The following is a 13,678-nucleotide window of genomic DNA, read 5'->3' as shown; positions in this document are numbered from 1 at the left end:
TGAATGTGAGCAGGCTGCTGGGTGACCGTGGGAAGTCTCTTCCCCACGCTGGGCCTCAGTTTCCTTCCGCTATCTGTGAAGGGAAAGTGCTACTGGCATCTCCCCCCGGCTGGACACTCGGACCCATTCGGGGATGGGCGGCTTTTTTTCAATTTAGCTTAGGCCCCTTCCCACGCAACAAACTAAACTGAAACCAGAGTTTTACATTTTACACCGTACTACGCGCACCCATCTGGGGGTGACACCTCTATAGCGGCATCGTTTAAATTCACCTGCCTTAGTTTACACCAGTAGAACTGCCCCCTGTAGACTCGCCCTGAGACAGCGAGTTCGGCGGGGCGGGGTGCGGGGTGTGTAGGGTATTGTGCAGCGCCTCTCACTGAGGCAAACAACCAGTCCGCCTGGGCTGCCTCTCCAGCCAGCGCGGAGTTGATAAAACCTCGCTCCCAAAAGGCTGGTGTCAGTGGCTTTGTCTCCGGTCCTGATTTCCCAGTTAAGTGGCTTTTTTCCACTAATCAGACCGGGGAGGAGAAAGCGCTGTCTGCGGCCAGGGGACGGAATCTCACTTAAACTTCAGCCGGGAGATGAGTCAAACCCAGCGTGGTGTGATCGCGCAGCTGCTCTGGGAACTCGCACTGCCCCTACCTGGAAGGAGCGGAGCGGAGCGGAGCGCTGACCTGGGGCACATGACTAATGAGGGAGCGGCCCACGAATTAGCCAGGGGATGGGGAGGTTAAGCTACTTGCCTAAGACCCGTGAAGAGAACTGGAAATCTTGGTTTTAAAGATGGAAACCCAACGCGGTGCTGCCGGGAGAGCCATTTATTGCGGGGACACGTCCGAGGCCGTTAGGAACAGAACTGCGGGCACCCCCACCCCGTCTTTGGGATCTGAAGTAACGGGAGTCAAGGACCGATGAGTCCGGGCCAGAAGGACTTTATGGTTCATGTGGAATTGGGTCTTGTGCAGGAGCAGCTCGGGCCCTCTCCGTTCCCGGTACTGCCCTGCACCGGGCAGGGCCCCGGCGGGCAGAGAGGCGCCGCCGACGTGGGGAACAGCCCCCGCGCCCCATCGCTCCCCACGCGGGGCGAGTCCTGGAGCCAGTTCCGGCCGCAAGCAAAGGGGAACAACGCTGACTACTCGCCGTGTCCTGGGCCGCGGCCGGGGGCTTTGCCAGAGGTCCGTCTCGGTGTCCTCCCGAGTCCCGCACGGCCGCTCTGCACAGCGCAGCGGGAGCCACCCCTGGCTAGCCACGGCCCCGCGGGGACCCCGTTGGAGCCGGTTCCCGGCTTCTCACTCCCGGCGGCGCGGCTCGGTCCCTCCGGCGACCGCTCCAGCGCCAGCCCGGGGCCGGTCCCTTCACATGGCCGGGACGAACCTCTCCACGGCGCCGGGGTAGGGCGCTGGGCGCAGGTAGGCGCCGGGGCCGCCCAGCTGCGCGCCGGGGCCGTAGCCGTGGGCCAGCGCAGGGCAGGGCCCGGGGGACATGCGGCCGTAGAAGTCCCGGCTGTCGCCGCCGAGCGGGGGCGAGGTGGACAGGGCCAGGCGGCCGGGCGGGTACAGCTGGCCGCTGCCCTGCGGGTAGGGCCCCTGGGTGAGCGGCAGCGGCGCGCCGGGGCCCGGGTACGGGTAGGAGACGGCGCCCCCGGCGCAGCCCGGGCTGGCGTAGGCGGCTCCCCCGAAGGCGCAGGAGCTGGCGGTGCCCGGGGCCAGCTCGGGGCTGAGCGGGCGGCCGGGCTGCGGGACGAGCTGGGCGCCGGGCGGCCCCCCGAGGCCGAAGAGGCGGCGCGGGGCGGCGGGGTAGCAGGCGGCGGGCGGCCCGAAGGCCCCGTCGGGCGCGGGGCCCGGGTAGGTGGAGAGGTCGCTGCGCTTGAAGCGCTTCCTCCGGCGCAGGAAGCTGCCGCTCTCGAACATGTCGCGGGCCGCCGGGTCCAGCGCCCAGTAGTTGCCCTTGCCCGGGCGGCCCGGCTCCCGCGGCACCTTGACGAAGCAGTCGTTGAGGGTCAGGTTGTGGCGGATGCTGTTCTGCCACTTGCGCGGCCCGTCGCGGTAGAAGGCGAAGCGCTCGGTGATGAAGCGGTAGATGCCGCCCAGCGTGAGGCGCCGCTCCGGGGCTTGCGCGATGGCCATGGCGATGAGGGCGATGTAGCTGTACGGGGGCTTGCCCCGCTGCACCGGCCGCTTCCGCCGCCGCCCCGCGCCCCGCGCTCCCGCCTCGGGCGGCCCCGGCTCCGCCTTCACCAGGGGCATGAGCAGGAGGCCGGGCTCGGCGCGGCTGGCCCCGCACAGGGGCTGCTGGCTCTCCGCGGTCATCCCCGGCCGGCCCCTACCCCTGGCGCGCAAGCTCCGCTCCGGGGCTCCCGAGGCCGGCGACTCAGTCCAGGAGGGGCGCGGTGGGGCGCAGGAACTCACTGCTGATGGGCGCGGGGGAGGCTCGGGCTCCGGGCCGCCCGGGGCAGGGAGGTCGGTGACTCCAGACCCAGGGCTGCGGGAGCGGCTGCCCCCATCACCATTAACTTGTGCCCGGCTGGCCGCTGGGCAGGGAGCCCGGGGCGGAGGGCGCCGCAGCTCCCGGCGCGCAGGTAACCCCGGCGGCCCGGCAAAGGAGGCGTGGGGGCGGGACTCCCTCCTTTTATGCCGCCTGCTGAGCCGCGATCTCCGGCTCCTTCTGTGCCTGCCGTACCTGGGCAGCCGGCACTCCCACCTGCCCGGGCCATCGCCTCCGCCCCCAGCGCCTTAAAGAGACAGGCCGGGCAGGGGCGCAGCCTCCCTGACGCACCTGTAGGAAGGGGCTGACCTGTCCAGAGCCGTGGCAGCCGCGGGGAAGGATATGCCCGAGCCCTTCCCCCACCTTCCCAGGTAACTCCTGACTCCGAGGCTCCAGAGTCGGGAATGGGCGCGGCGCAGGAGAGGAGCCGCCAGCCCGAAAAGCAGAGCGCCTATGCCCGCTCTCGGGCTCGGGAGCCCCGTGGGCAGCGTGCACTCTGGAGAAGCGCTGGAGCGGAGCCAGGCGGGGTCGGCGCGTAGCTTTCTCCAGGGTCAGCGCAAGGCGCCAAGAGAGGGGCGCACTGGGCTGGGGAGAGGCACCTGGAGCCCGCCAGGCGCCAGGACATCGTGCCCAGGACTCCCCCACTGCTCTGGCCAGCGCCTTCCTGGAGTGGGGCCCCGGGCTGTAATCATGAAATAGCGCCTTGTGCCCTGGAGCTCCGTCCCCGACCCCGCCTGGGGTTTGCATCGCTGGGGACGTACCCCTACAATAGGCCTCGGGTGCCCTGCGGCGGTCGCCTCCTTGGAGAGAGGGGCCCGTGCGTTCTCTTGGGTTTGTGCAGCGCCTGGCACGGCGGGGGCCCCGCGCCCAATCACAACAGCAGCGTGAACAAAACATGAACGATAAGCGCCTGGATGCGCCTTTCTGAAGCGCCCCCTACTCGGCTCAGGGCCTCACCGGCCGGTAGCGATAAAACTCCGCACTCGCTATAATAACCGCGGCGAGCGAATCACACAGCAACGAAACCCGCGTCCGCCCGAGGCCCCCGTCCGATTCGTTAGGGGCTGGGCTGGGATTCGTGCGGAGCTGCGGGAACCGGGGCCGAAGCCGTATCTAAACGGGGGCAGCGGTTTAAGATCGACATGAGGAGCTGGCTGGTCGTGTTCAAATGGATTCCTTGTGTCCAGTGCATTTCAATTGCAATGAGTGAAAGTGACCAGTCTAAACTTTTCTGAATGCGGCTATAACCTATTTCCTACAATGCTGAAACGCGGAGCCCGTCTGGGGGGGTGTGCGGAGGTGTCTCTAACTCCTTTGCACAGCGGATGTAGACACTAGAGAGACAAGCTGGGTGAGGAATTATCTTGTATTGAACCAACCTACTCCTCAGAACTTTTGTTCTGTTCTAGTCTTGTTCATTAGCAGAAGTTGCTCCAATCCCAGATATTACCAGCCTAGGAGGGAGGGAGGGAGGGGAGGGGAGAAGCCGGCAAGGGCGCCACGGCCACTCAGAGTCTCCCCACCCTCCCAGGTTTGAGAGCCTGGGTGGGAGGGGGAGACTCCGAGTGGCCGGGGAGCCGGCGCCGCTTCTCCCCCTCCCTCCCAGGCTCCCAAGCCTGGGAGGGAGGGGGAGCAGCGGCACACGAAACGGCCACTCGGGATCTCCCCCTCCCTCCCAGGTTTGAGAGCCTGGGAGGGAGGGCCAGCAGCGGCTCGCGAATCAGCTGTTTCGCGCGCTGTGGCAGCAGCAGCGGAGGTGAGCTAGGGCAGCCGGGGCACATTTTTAGGGGCGGCATTCTGGCGCCGGCCATGCAACCCCCAAAAATGTGCCGCCCCAAGCACCAGCTTGTTTTGCTGGTACCTAGAGCCAGCCCTGCCATGCGCCTTCCCTTACAGAGCACCTAATTTTAGACTCGCGGCCAGGCCAGGACAGCTGTGTTTGGATCCCTGTTTTCACACCAGTTTATCGGGTTTGCACTTTTCTTAGAGATTTGCCAACCCGGGGCTTTTAGAGACTTCTCTGTAGTAAATTAAATTAAATAAGAAAAATAAAGCACGCGCGCCATCCCGTTCAATGTATTTAAAAACCCCAGGTAATAAACCAGAGAACAACCGGGACCGAACACTCCTCTTTATTTTATGCTTTCAAAATACACAGACAGTAAAGTCCAATTCTTACCTATGAACACTTGCAAAACCCGAGCCCAAACCTACCTCTGCTAACTGTACAGAGCGCTCATCAGATTTCCCAGCGCAGCGTTTGTGTCTGTTCCTTTGTAACAAGAAGCTGACATAACATAACCCCCAGGGATACAATCTGTACAATACCAGAAGAGGAATATATTCACAATGAAATTGAAGCAACGTGGCTTTTGGGATGCAAACTGGGGGGCTCTGTATCTTCGCACACAAACGCACTGTGAGGCAGGTTTCTTCCTCACAGTGGCAGAGTGTGTTGGACTGCAGATTGATTTTCTGATCATTATAAAGTAGGGACTAGAATAAATACTGCCCTGCGCTGTGACGTCTGTTTGTTGGTGGGGGATTGGTTTTCTTTCAGTATTGCAAACACATTTTTCAGTCCCTGTTGGCGGGGGCAGCGAGTTATACGGGCCTGGGGTGCCCGTGCTCCAGGAATATTCAGGGCCCGGGGCCTCCACCAATGTTTGGGGCTAGGTTTCTCCGCCAGCCCTGCCTGCTGCCCCTGGGCGATTTAAAAGGGCGGCACAGCGGGTCTAAAGCGGCCTCGCTCCAGGCTACTCCCAGAAGCCGCTGGAACTGCCCTATGGCCCCGGACGGGGGTGTCTCCGTGTGCTGCCCCTGCCCAGAGCACCATCTCCACAGCTCCCATTGGCCGGTAACTGCAGCCAATGGGAACTGCGGGGGCAGGGCCAGTTTTAGGAAGTGCGGGGCCCAATTCGAACATTTTCAGGGGGCCCCGACAGGGATGACTTAAACAAAACAAAAAAAACCTAGAAAAATCTACCTTTCATTTCTTCCATGTATTATTTACTTTCCATAACTATATAAATAATAACAAAATTATATATTACATACATTGCATAATGTATGCGGATACATGCTAACCCTATCTAAAGCTAGGGTAAAGATGCCCCCCCCCCCGGGACCCTTTCCCCATCCACCCCCCTTCCCTGTCCCCTGACTGCCCCCTGCCACCCCATCCAACCCCTCCTCTCATTCCTGATGGCCCCCTGGGACCCCTGCCCCATACAACCACCCCTTCTCACTGTCCCCGACTGCCCCTGGAACCCTGGCCCCTGACTGCCCCCCCACCGCCCAATCCAACCCCTGCTCCTTCCTGACTGCCCCCCTGGAATTCTTGCCTCCATTCAATCCCCCTGTTCCCTGCCCTCTGACCGCCCTGACCCTATCCACACCCCCACAATCCCCCGAACACCCCTGCCCTCTTCCAACACCCCCTCCCTGCCCCCTTACCGCACTGCCTGGAGCTGCTCGGCCAGGTCCGGGCTGGGTCCGGGTCCGGGTCCGCTCGGTCTGGGCCGGAGCCACTCGGCCAGGACCGAGACTGGTGCCGCAGGGCCCGAGCCAGAGCTGCTTGGCCGGGACCGGGCTGGGGCTGGGGGCGTTCGGCCGGGGCCAGGCCGGGGTCGGGGACCAGGCTGGAGGGAGCCGCACGCTTGGCTAGGGCCAGCCTGGGCCGCGCCTCCCTGGAACCGTCCTCACATACCCCCCACCCCACCCCAGCTTACCTCCTGCCTGCTGCTTGTTTCAGGCTTCTCGCGACCATCTGAGGGGGAGGGGTGGAGCATTCAGGGGAGGAGGGTGAAGTGGGCCGGGGCAGGGTGGACAGCTGCGCGGGGCCCTCTAGGCGTGGGGCCCCATTCAGGGGAATCTGCCTAAAGCCAGCCCTGTGCGGAGGTGGTGCCTGTGGGCAGCAGCACACAGGGACCCCGCCCCCTGCCTAGGAGCTGCTGCCAGATGGGGGTGTGGGTTGCTTTTGAGAGCCACCCAAGGTAAGTGCCACACCCCTCACAGTTTCCTGCACCCCAAGTCCCTGCCCCAGCCCAGAGCCCACACCCAAACCCCCTCCCAGAGCCTGTCCCCTGCACCCCCTTATGCACCCCAACTCCCTGCCCCAGCCTAGAGCCTTCACCCAAACTCCCTTCCAGAGCCTGCATCCCTCCCACACACAAACTCCCTCCCAGATCCTTTAGGCAGGTGTGTGTGTGGGGGGCATTTGGGCCCGTTCTGCGCACCGCCAAAAATTATATAAACCAGTCGCCCTGCTTGGGGTATCCAAACAAGCCACTGAGCCCCAGTGCAAAGCCTGGGGCAGACCCTGAGCTGGTGGGAAAGGGCTGTGTGATCCTCGGCAGCAAACAGCCTCCTTCCAAGAACAAGGCAGATATGAAGGGCCTGATCCTGAAGACCCAGGACAGTCAGTTTCACGCCCAAGCCTATAGACAGATTCATAGATTCATAGATTCTAGGACTGGAAGGGACCTCAATAGGTCATCGAGTCCAGTCCCCTGCCCGCATGGCAGGACCAAATACTGTCTAGACCATCCCTGATAGAAATTTATCTAACCTACTCTTAAATATCTCCAGAGATGGAGATTCCACAACCTCCCTAGGCAATTTATTCCAGTGTTTAACCACCCTGACAGTTAGGAACTTTTTCCTAATGTCCAACCTAGACCTCCCTTGCTGCAGTTTAAGCCCATTGCTTCTTGTTCTATCCTTAGAGGCTAAGGTGAACAAGTTTTCTCCCTCCTCCTTATAACACCCTTTTAGATACCTGAAAAATGCTATCATGTCCCCTCTAGTCTTCTCTTTTCCAAACTAAACAAACCCAATTCTTTCAGCCTTCCTTCATAGGTCATGTTCTCAAGACCTTTAATCATTCTTGTTGCTCTTCTCTGGACCCTTTCCAGTTTCTCCACATCTTTCTTGAAATGCGGTGCCCAGAACTGGACATAATACTCCAGCTGAGGCCTAACCAGAGCAGAGTAGAGCAGAAGAATGACTTCTCGTGACTTGCTCACAACATGGATCCAGCACATTTAGAGCTGACAACATTAGAACCTTCCCTCTTCCCTCCTTGTAGCATTCCTGCCCAGCCAGCTGTATGCGGGATGGAGTCTGCAGAAGAGAAGAGTGAGGGGGGATTTGATAGCAGCCTTCAACTACCTGAAGCGGGGTTCCAAAGAGGATGGATCTAGACTGTTCTAAGTGGTGGCAGATGACAGAATAAGGAGTAATGGTCTCAAGTTGCAGTGGGGGAGGCTTAGGTTGGATATTAGGAAACACTATTTCACTAGGAGGGTGGTGAAGCACCGGAATGCATTACCTAGGGAGGTGGTGGAATCTCCTTCCTTAGAGGTTTTTAAGGTCAGGCTTGACAAAGCCCTGGCTGGGATGATTTAGTTGGGGATTGGTCCTGCTTTGAGCAGGGGGTTGGACTAGATGACCTCCTGAGGTCCCTTCCAACCCTGATAGTCTCTGATTCCAGGGTGAGTCTGTAGTGAAAATAGCTCCGGGTCTGTGCACAGCCCCCAGGCTCGCCCTGAAGGCAGGCGGGGAGGTTTGTGTTTTGCCAGCAAAGGGAAAGGTTGCAGGCTAAAAGCCAGGCGGGTTCCGATCGCACGTGTTGAGAAACGGGGGACACTGCCCAAGGAACTAGTTTAATTCCAGTTCTACGCAATATGCTCCCGTTCGCGTGTCTCTTTCCCGCAAGTCCACGTGTCCAGAGCAGCTTTCTGCGGCGTGCGGTGCCTCCACGTGGGGTGAAGTAACCCCGCATTGGCACAGTGCGCTGGAGGCTCCGGTTAGACGGGGGTCCTCGCCCAGCCTGGCCGCTTCCAGCGGTTCCGTTCGTGCCTTTGCCATTTCCAAGCACAGAGAGTCAGTTGTTAGCTGCCCTTAGCCCAGGCCCGTGGCTGACACGGCTCCTGTTTCGCTTAGTGGGCAGACTGGCCTGGCTCTCTCGGGTTCAGCGTTTGGATTTTCTAAGCCAATTGTTAAACTGCGGCCTGACTGTCGGGCTCTCCCTGTCCCCCGCTTGCATTACCTCGCCTGCACCGCAGGGAATTGCCACAGCCAGCCTGCGCGCCTACAAACCAAACCCCGCTTCTGAAGTCCCCACGGGGAGCCAGGCGCTAAACCAGCGCTCCGCTGCGCACAGGAGGAAGGGAGCAGCACCCTGGGACATTGGAGTGAGGAAGCCAGGTTTCTGGCACTGTCCAAGCCCGGCCATGCCCATCATGGGGACAGCAGCCAGGTGAGAAGCGCCCCCAAAGCCTGGAATGAAAGTGGTCTGGCCCTGCGTTAGGGCTAGTGGTGTAAACCCGTGGCCAGGCTGCGGGGCCTGGAGCGGAGCGCGCTCTCCCCTGGCGCTGGGATGGGACAGAGCAGAGGCAGGTTATTTTGCCTGTTTACATTTGGCGGCTCAGTAAGTTAAACAGGAGTGTTTATTCAGCGTTACAGTAACAGCATTTCCATTCTTCCAAGGCAAGTAAATAACAGTTACAGAACAAGTAACCCCAGCGGGAGAAGAGCCTGGACATCACTTGGAGATGCTGTGTGATTTGTGATCACAACAGAAAGGGTAGAAATTCAATGAGGAAATTGGTTATGATATAATATAAGTATAGTGTATAACTATAAAATAAGGACAATAACAATCATAGTAATACATTCTTCTGCTGATTTGTAATCTCCGAGACCCTGACTTCTGTTTTAAAAGTCAATTACGTCCAGAGAAAGGGTTGGAATAATGCACCTTCCTAATTCCACAAGCGATTTGCTCCTGTGGCGTTCACACACTTTACTGACAAACTACGATTTACTCTAGAAGTGCGGGGACAAGAGATCTGGGGGACCTGTGCTGGGGCCAACGCCTCTGCCTGCAGCCAAAACTGCTGACCACAGAGACTTTATGAATGGCACCATTAGACGAGGGAGGAAGAGCTTTGCCTGACTCTCAGAGCCCATCTTTGCACGGCTGGCAATTAGGGGAAAAAACAACAATTTATAACTGTTAAGTAGAGCAAATCTGATACGGGAATCATTGAGCAAGATTAAATACAGGACCCTGCCAGGTCATTTGACAAAGTCACTGGTAAGAATATAATATTTGGCTAGACACCCAAATACTCATTTGATAGAAACCAATTGCTACTCAGATTGTAAATCTTTGGGGCACTGACAGTCTTTTTGTTCTGTGTCTGCACAGCTCCTAACACAATGAGGATGGTCCATGGCTAGAGCTCTTTGGTGCTATCACAACACAAACAATGATAAATTATAATAATGTATACACAGTTTCAAGAACTCTGCATGCAATTATAGTGATTGCACATGGAAAAGTGCTGCTGTTTTGCATGAATTCTTGCACATGCTCCTGGGCCTCTCTCTACTGAAAATCTGGGTCTGAAAATTCCATCCGAACTTTCTGATTCCAGAAAGCATCCAGATATTATCCTAGAGTATCCAACATCTCCCTCCTTGTTCTACTGAAATTAAGGACAAAACTACCATTGACGTCGTCAGAGAGCTCAAATGCAGGCCGGAAGCTCTCCGGTACCTTTGAAACACCTGACATTGAAGTGCCCTGCTGCCCACCATGATCCTGTAGGGCCCAATGCTGAGCACACTGAAGTCCAGGGCAACACGCCATTGCCTTCAGTGGGAGCAAGATCAAGTCCTTAGGTGGCTCATCTTAACTGTAACATTATAACTTTGTATGTAGGGCAGCTTCCTTTCCTTTGGAAGATAAAACAGCCCCAGAGACCAATAGGAGTCGATCTTTGTGTTCTGAGGGTGGCAGCACATCTACTAGGATCTGCCCTCTGCCTTTTGCGTAGCTGGGTGCATAGATAAATGTGTCTTTGGGCAGGGGTTCTCTGGCATTGCTTCTGGGAACTGTGCTCAATGTTTCATTCATATCCAGGCCCAGGAGTGTCTTTTGCTGTGTCTACCACATGCCTCTTCTTGGCTGGCTAAGTCTAAGGGTGTTCATGGATGTTCAGGAATACATGCTCAGTTCACTATTGTTATTCCCTTGTCCAATCAGGGAGCAAAAATACCACCACATGACTCAGTAGTAAACACACATATGCATACACCACCCACCCCTCCACCTCTCCATCGTTACTTGGGGGGCTGTTGCAGTTGGATATAGCCAGAGATGGGAGATAAAAAAGGGGGAAATTTAGATCAAGATGGGACATTTTTCAAAAGGATCTGCTTTAGCTCAGCCATAAATTCTGAGCCTGATGCAGGAATCAGCGGTTGAGGGTCTTAGGCCTTAAAATCTATCAAACAATAAAGGGGATGCAGCTGGGTGCAACCCAAGGATTGGGCCCTTATTTAAAAAAACAGCTTGTCTCTCCTCCAAGGTAACTGTGTTGGGGGAAGAGATTATTTTTTTTAAAAGAGAACAAAAAGACAGATGCTTTTAGCTATGCCTCATCTGCACTAGGTCTATTGACTTAACAAACAGGATGAACTATCTTTTGTTGATTAAAGACTTGGAGGTCATTTTTTTAATGTGACAGAAAGTGTGCTAAATTTGGATCAGTGTTGGCCACAATAAACACACTAGAGTATTTAATTCTGCTTCTTTGACAAATAAAGTTTTGAAAAATTAATCTGGGTCAACATTTTTCCATCCAAATTTCTCAGTTTAAATGATGTGTGTGCCAAGCTCTGCAGTCCTCAACTGAGCAAAACTGGAATTGACTTTCAGGATCAGAACCCGCAGAATTTAGATGTATATTTCTGCACTTGTGGCTGTCATCCCCCAGCCTCTGCAGAGGGTCACTTATTGGTTCTACTACATATAAATGAATCAATCTAGCCAGAACACCACATTTTTGGAACTCCGAGTCCTAGACATAATTTCCACACATGGAAAGGTTCAACCTCTTTGGGCCCGTTGCCCTTACACTACTCCAGTTCTACAAGCGAGATCACTGAGATGCATGGAGTTACTTGGTGTGAATCTGCAGTGACCTGGTGGGGAGCCAGGCTCTATATTTGCTATTCAGGGTTTTAAATTTTTTTGCTTAGAATCTAAAATGTCGCAGACTCTCCTATCCCTTTGCTGTCTGCCAATAGTGGCTACAAATATGGACCCACAGAGGGCAAATCCTGCTCCTCTCACTCTCTCAAGCAGGCCCAGTGAGGAAGAAAAAACATCCTAGTGCACAACCTAAGCCCTGCCTCAGGGCTGTGGGAGGAGAGATCCACAGCGGGAGCAGCCATGAGCATGGAAAGCCTTGTTTGCTGTATAAGATGGCCACCTGTAGGCCAGCACAGAGGGCTGCGATGGGGACAGGCTGGAAGACGGTCCATAGGATGCCCATTTATCTGCATCTGGTGGCTTTAGCGCCTTGTACAAATGATGCGGCGTCTGCAGGGTGTGTGTGGGTGCATTCAGGGATGTCTGGCTGTGTGGAAGGCCCAGAGCCTGGCTCTGGGTAGGTCAGGTAGATTTCACCTCAACAACCTCCTCCCCCCTTCCTCTCTGCCCAGAACCTGATTGCTTGGTCTCTGTGTGGGCGAAATGGCCTTCACTGTGAGGCAATACACTGAGAGAGGTTTGGCATCACTATTAGTATAGTAATGGTGCACACTAACCCTTCATTAGTCCTAGACAACACACCATTCAGCCATTCTCCTGGTAACTCAAATCACCACGTTTAAGCAGCAGATTACATTTATTAAATAACTATGTGATTGCTTTATCTGTGACTATGAAAGACGTTGAATAACAAAACAACACCACAGACAACAGCATGGGCAGCATAAATAGGAGCTAAGGACTCAACACATCTCTCAGTCCTACAATGATGTCCCTTTATTGAAAGGAACCCACTGAGTGTAGGTTCAACACCAGAGATGGCTTTGTCGTCTGTTAATATTGTTTTTACCACTGAACAGTGACAAGGGCAGGGTCTTGCCAAGTGTTGCTATTTTGCGAACAGCAGCTATGCAAATCCATCATACCCATTAAAAAGGAGAGCCTGACTCTGACAGGGAATAGGCAAAGCATTTTAATGCTCTCTTTGGAAACTGAAAATTGCTTGCTAGGCTTGATTGCAGGCCTGGTGAGTTTTGCATCACTGCTGTTCCACCCACGGCACTATATGTCAGCTCCTCATGAAAATTTCCAGGCCGGCATCTTTGAATAGCTCCCAGGCTGCCAGCATGAGAAGAGGCTCTTTATATTTTGCCTATCAAATCACCAGTTTGGTCTGTCTGTTTACAGGTTAGTAAAGTTTAATTCCATAATAATATTAACAAATCAGTGACCCAGTCCAGCTTTACTTGGAAGTTCTGCCTGGGTAAGGAGTGCTGGCTTGAGCATAGTAGCAGAAATTCACTACTTCGCAGAGAGCCTGTACCAGCCTATACACCATTTCAGTCCTGCTTAGTGGGGCAAGGAACATTGCAATAATAGACCTTAACAAAGGCTATTGATAGATACCCTTGACCTAACTTCACACAGTGAGACAGCATTCAGAACCGATCTCCTTATGCTCCCGGGGGGTTGTCAGTTCAGAACAATGCCCTTTGGGTTATAAGATCCATCAGCTACTTTCCAGAGACTGATGGACTGTCTGCTGACTGAGCATGTAGGGATCTGTGCTGCAAACCATGATGGTTTTCAGGAAGGCTTGGAAGGAACCTCTGGAGCACCTATGAGCAGCATTTCAAGAGGTGCTAATGACAGGTGTGAGTATGGACCCAAACAGACATTGCCAAGGGTACAGAGAAATAAAATCTTGGGTATTTTCATGGAGCAGAAAGAAAAGGCAATGACCCAGGCAATGATGGAGGCTAAATTTCCTATCAACAAGAGAGTAGAGAAGTCTTTATAGGGCTTCCTCCACCTCACAAACAAGGAACACCCCCAGCCCATTTTCAGAGCAACTTTTCAGAGAAGAGCCCCCACTTGAACACTTACATAACACTTTATATTTTCAAAGCACTTTACAAACATCAATTCATCTAAATATATTGAGCTGACAGAGGCTATGATGCAGTTAGTTGATGGATTTGATAATAAATATCTCAGGAGACTTACCTAAGGCCTTTAGATAGCAGAGATGAGAGACCTGGGAATGAGAAGACAAGCTCTACATCCTTCTCAGGGTGAGCCCCATCATATACATGCAGAGAAGTAGGATCCTACCAGCAAGTG

The 13,678-nt window shown here is 55.3% G+C and overlaps 1 protein-coding gene across 1 annotated transcript; it reads right to left on the bottom strand.

Moving 5' to 3' along the window:
* Positions 1 to 806: 806 nt before the first annotated feature.
* On the bottom strand, positions 807 to 4,897 carry FOXE1 (forkhead box E1). The gene has a single exon (XM_054032905.1). The coding sequence runs from the start codon at positions 2,310 to 2,312 to the stop codon at positions 1,359 to 1,361; it is 954 nt and encodes a 317-aa protein (XP_053888880.1). The 5' UTR covers positions 2,313 to 4,897; the 3' UTR covers positions 807 to 1,358.
* Positions 4,898 to 13,678: the final 8,781 nt, after the last annotated feature.

The sequence above is a fragment of the Malaclemys terrapin genome, chromosome 6 (genome assembly GCF_027887155.1).
Source record: "Malaclemys terrapin pileata isolate rMalTer1 chromosome 6, rMalTer1.hap1, whole genome shotgun sequence".
Taxonomy (NCBI): domain Eukaryota; kingdom Metazoa; phylum Chordata; order Testudines; family Emydidae; genus Malaclemys; species Malaclemys terrapin.
Note: the sequence above shows the minus strand (reverse complement) of the source record. Positions and strands in the feature narration are given on the sequence as shown.

Bases quoted from the DNA above. Each gene is read 5' to 3' on its own strand.
- FOXE1 (XM_054032905.1), bottom strand. From the start codon at position 2,312: ATGACCGCGGAGAGCCAGCAGCCCCTGTGCGGGGCCAGCCGCGCCGAG.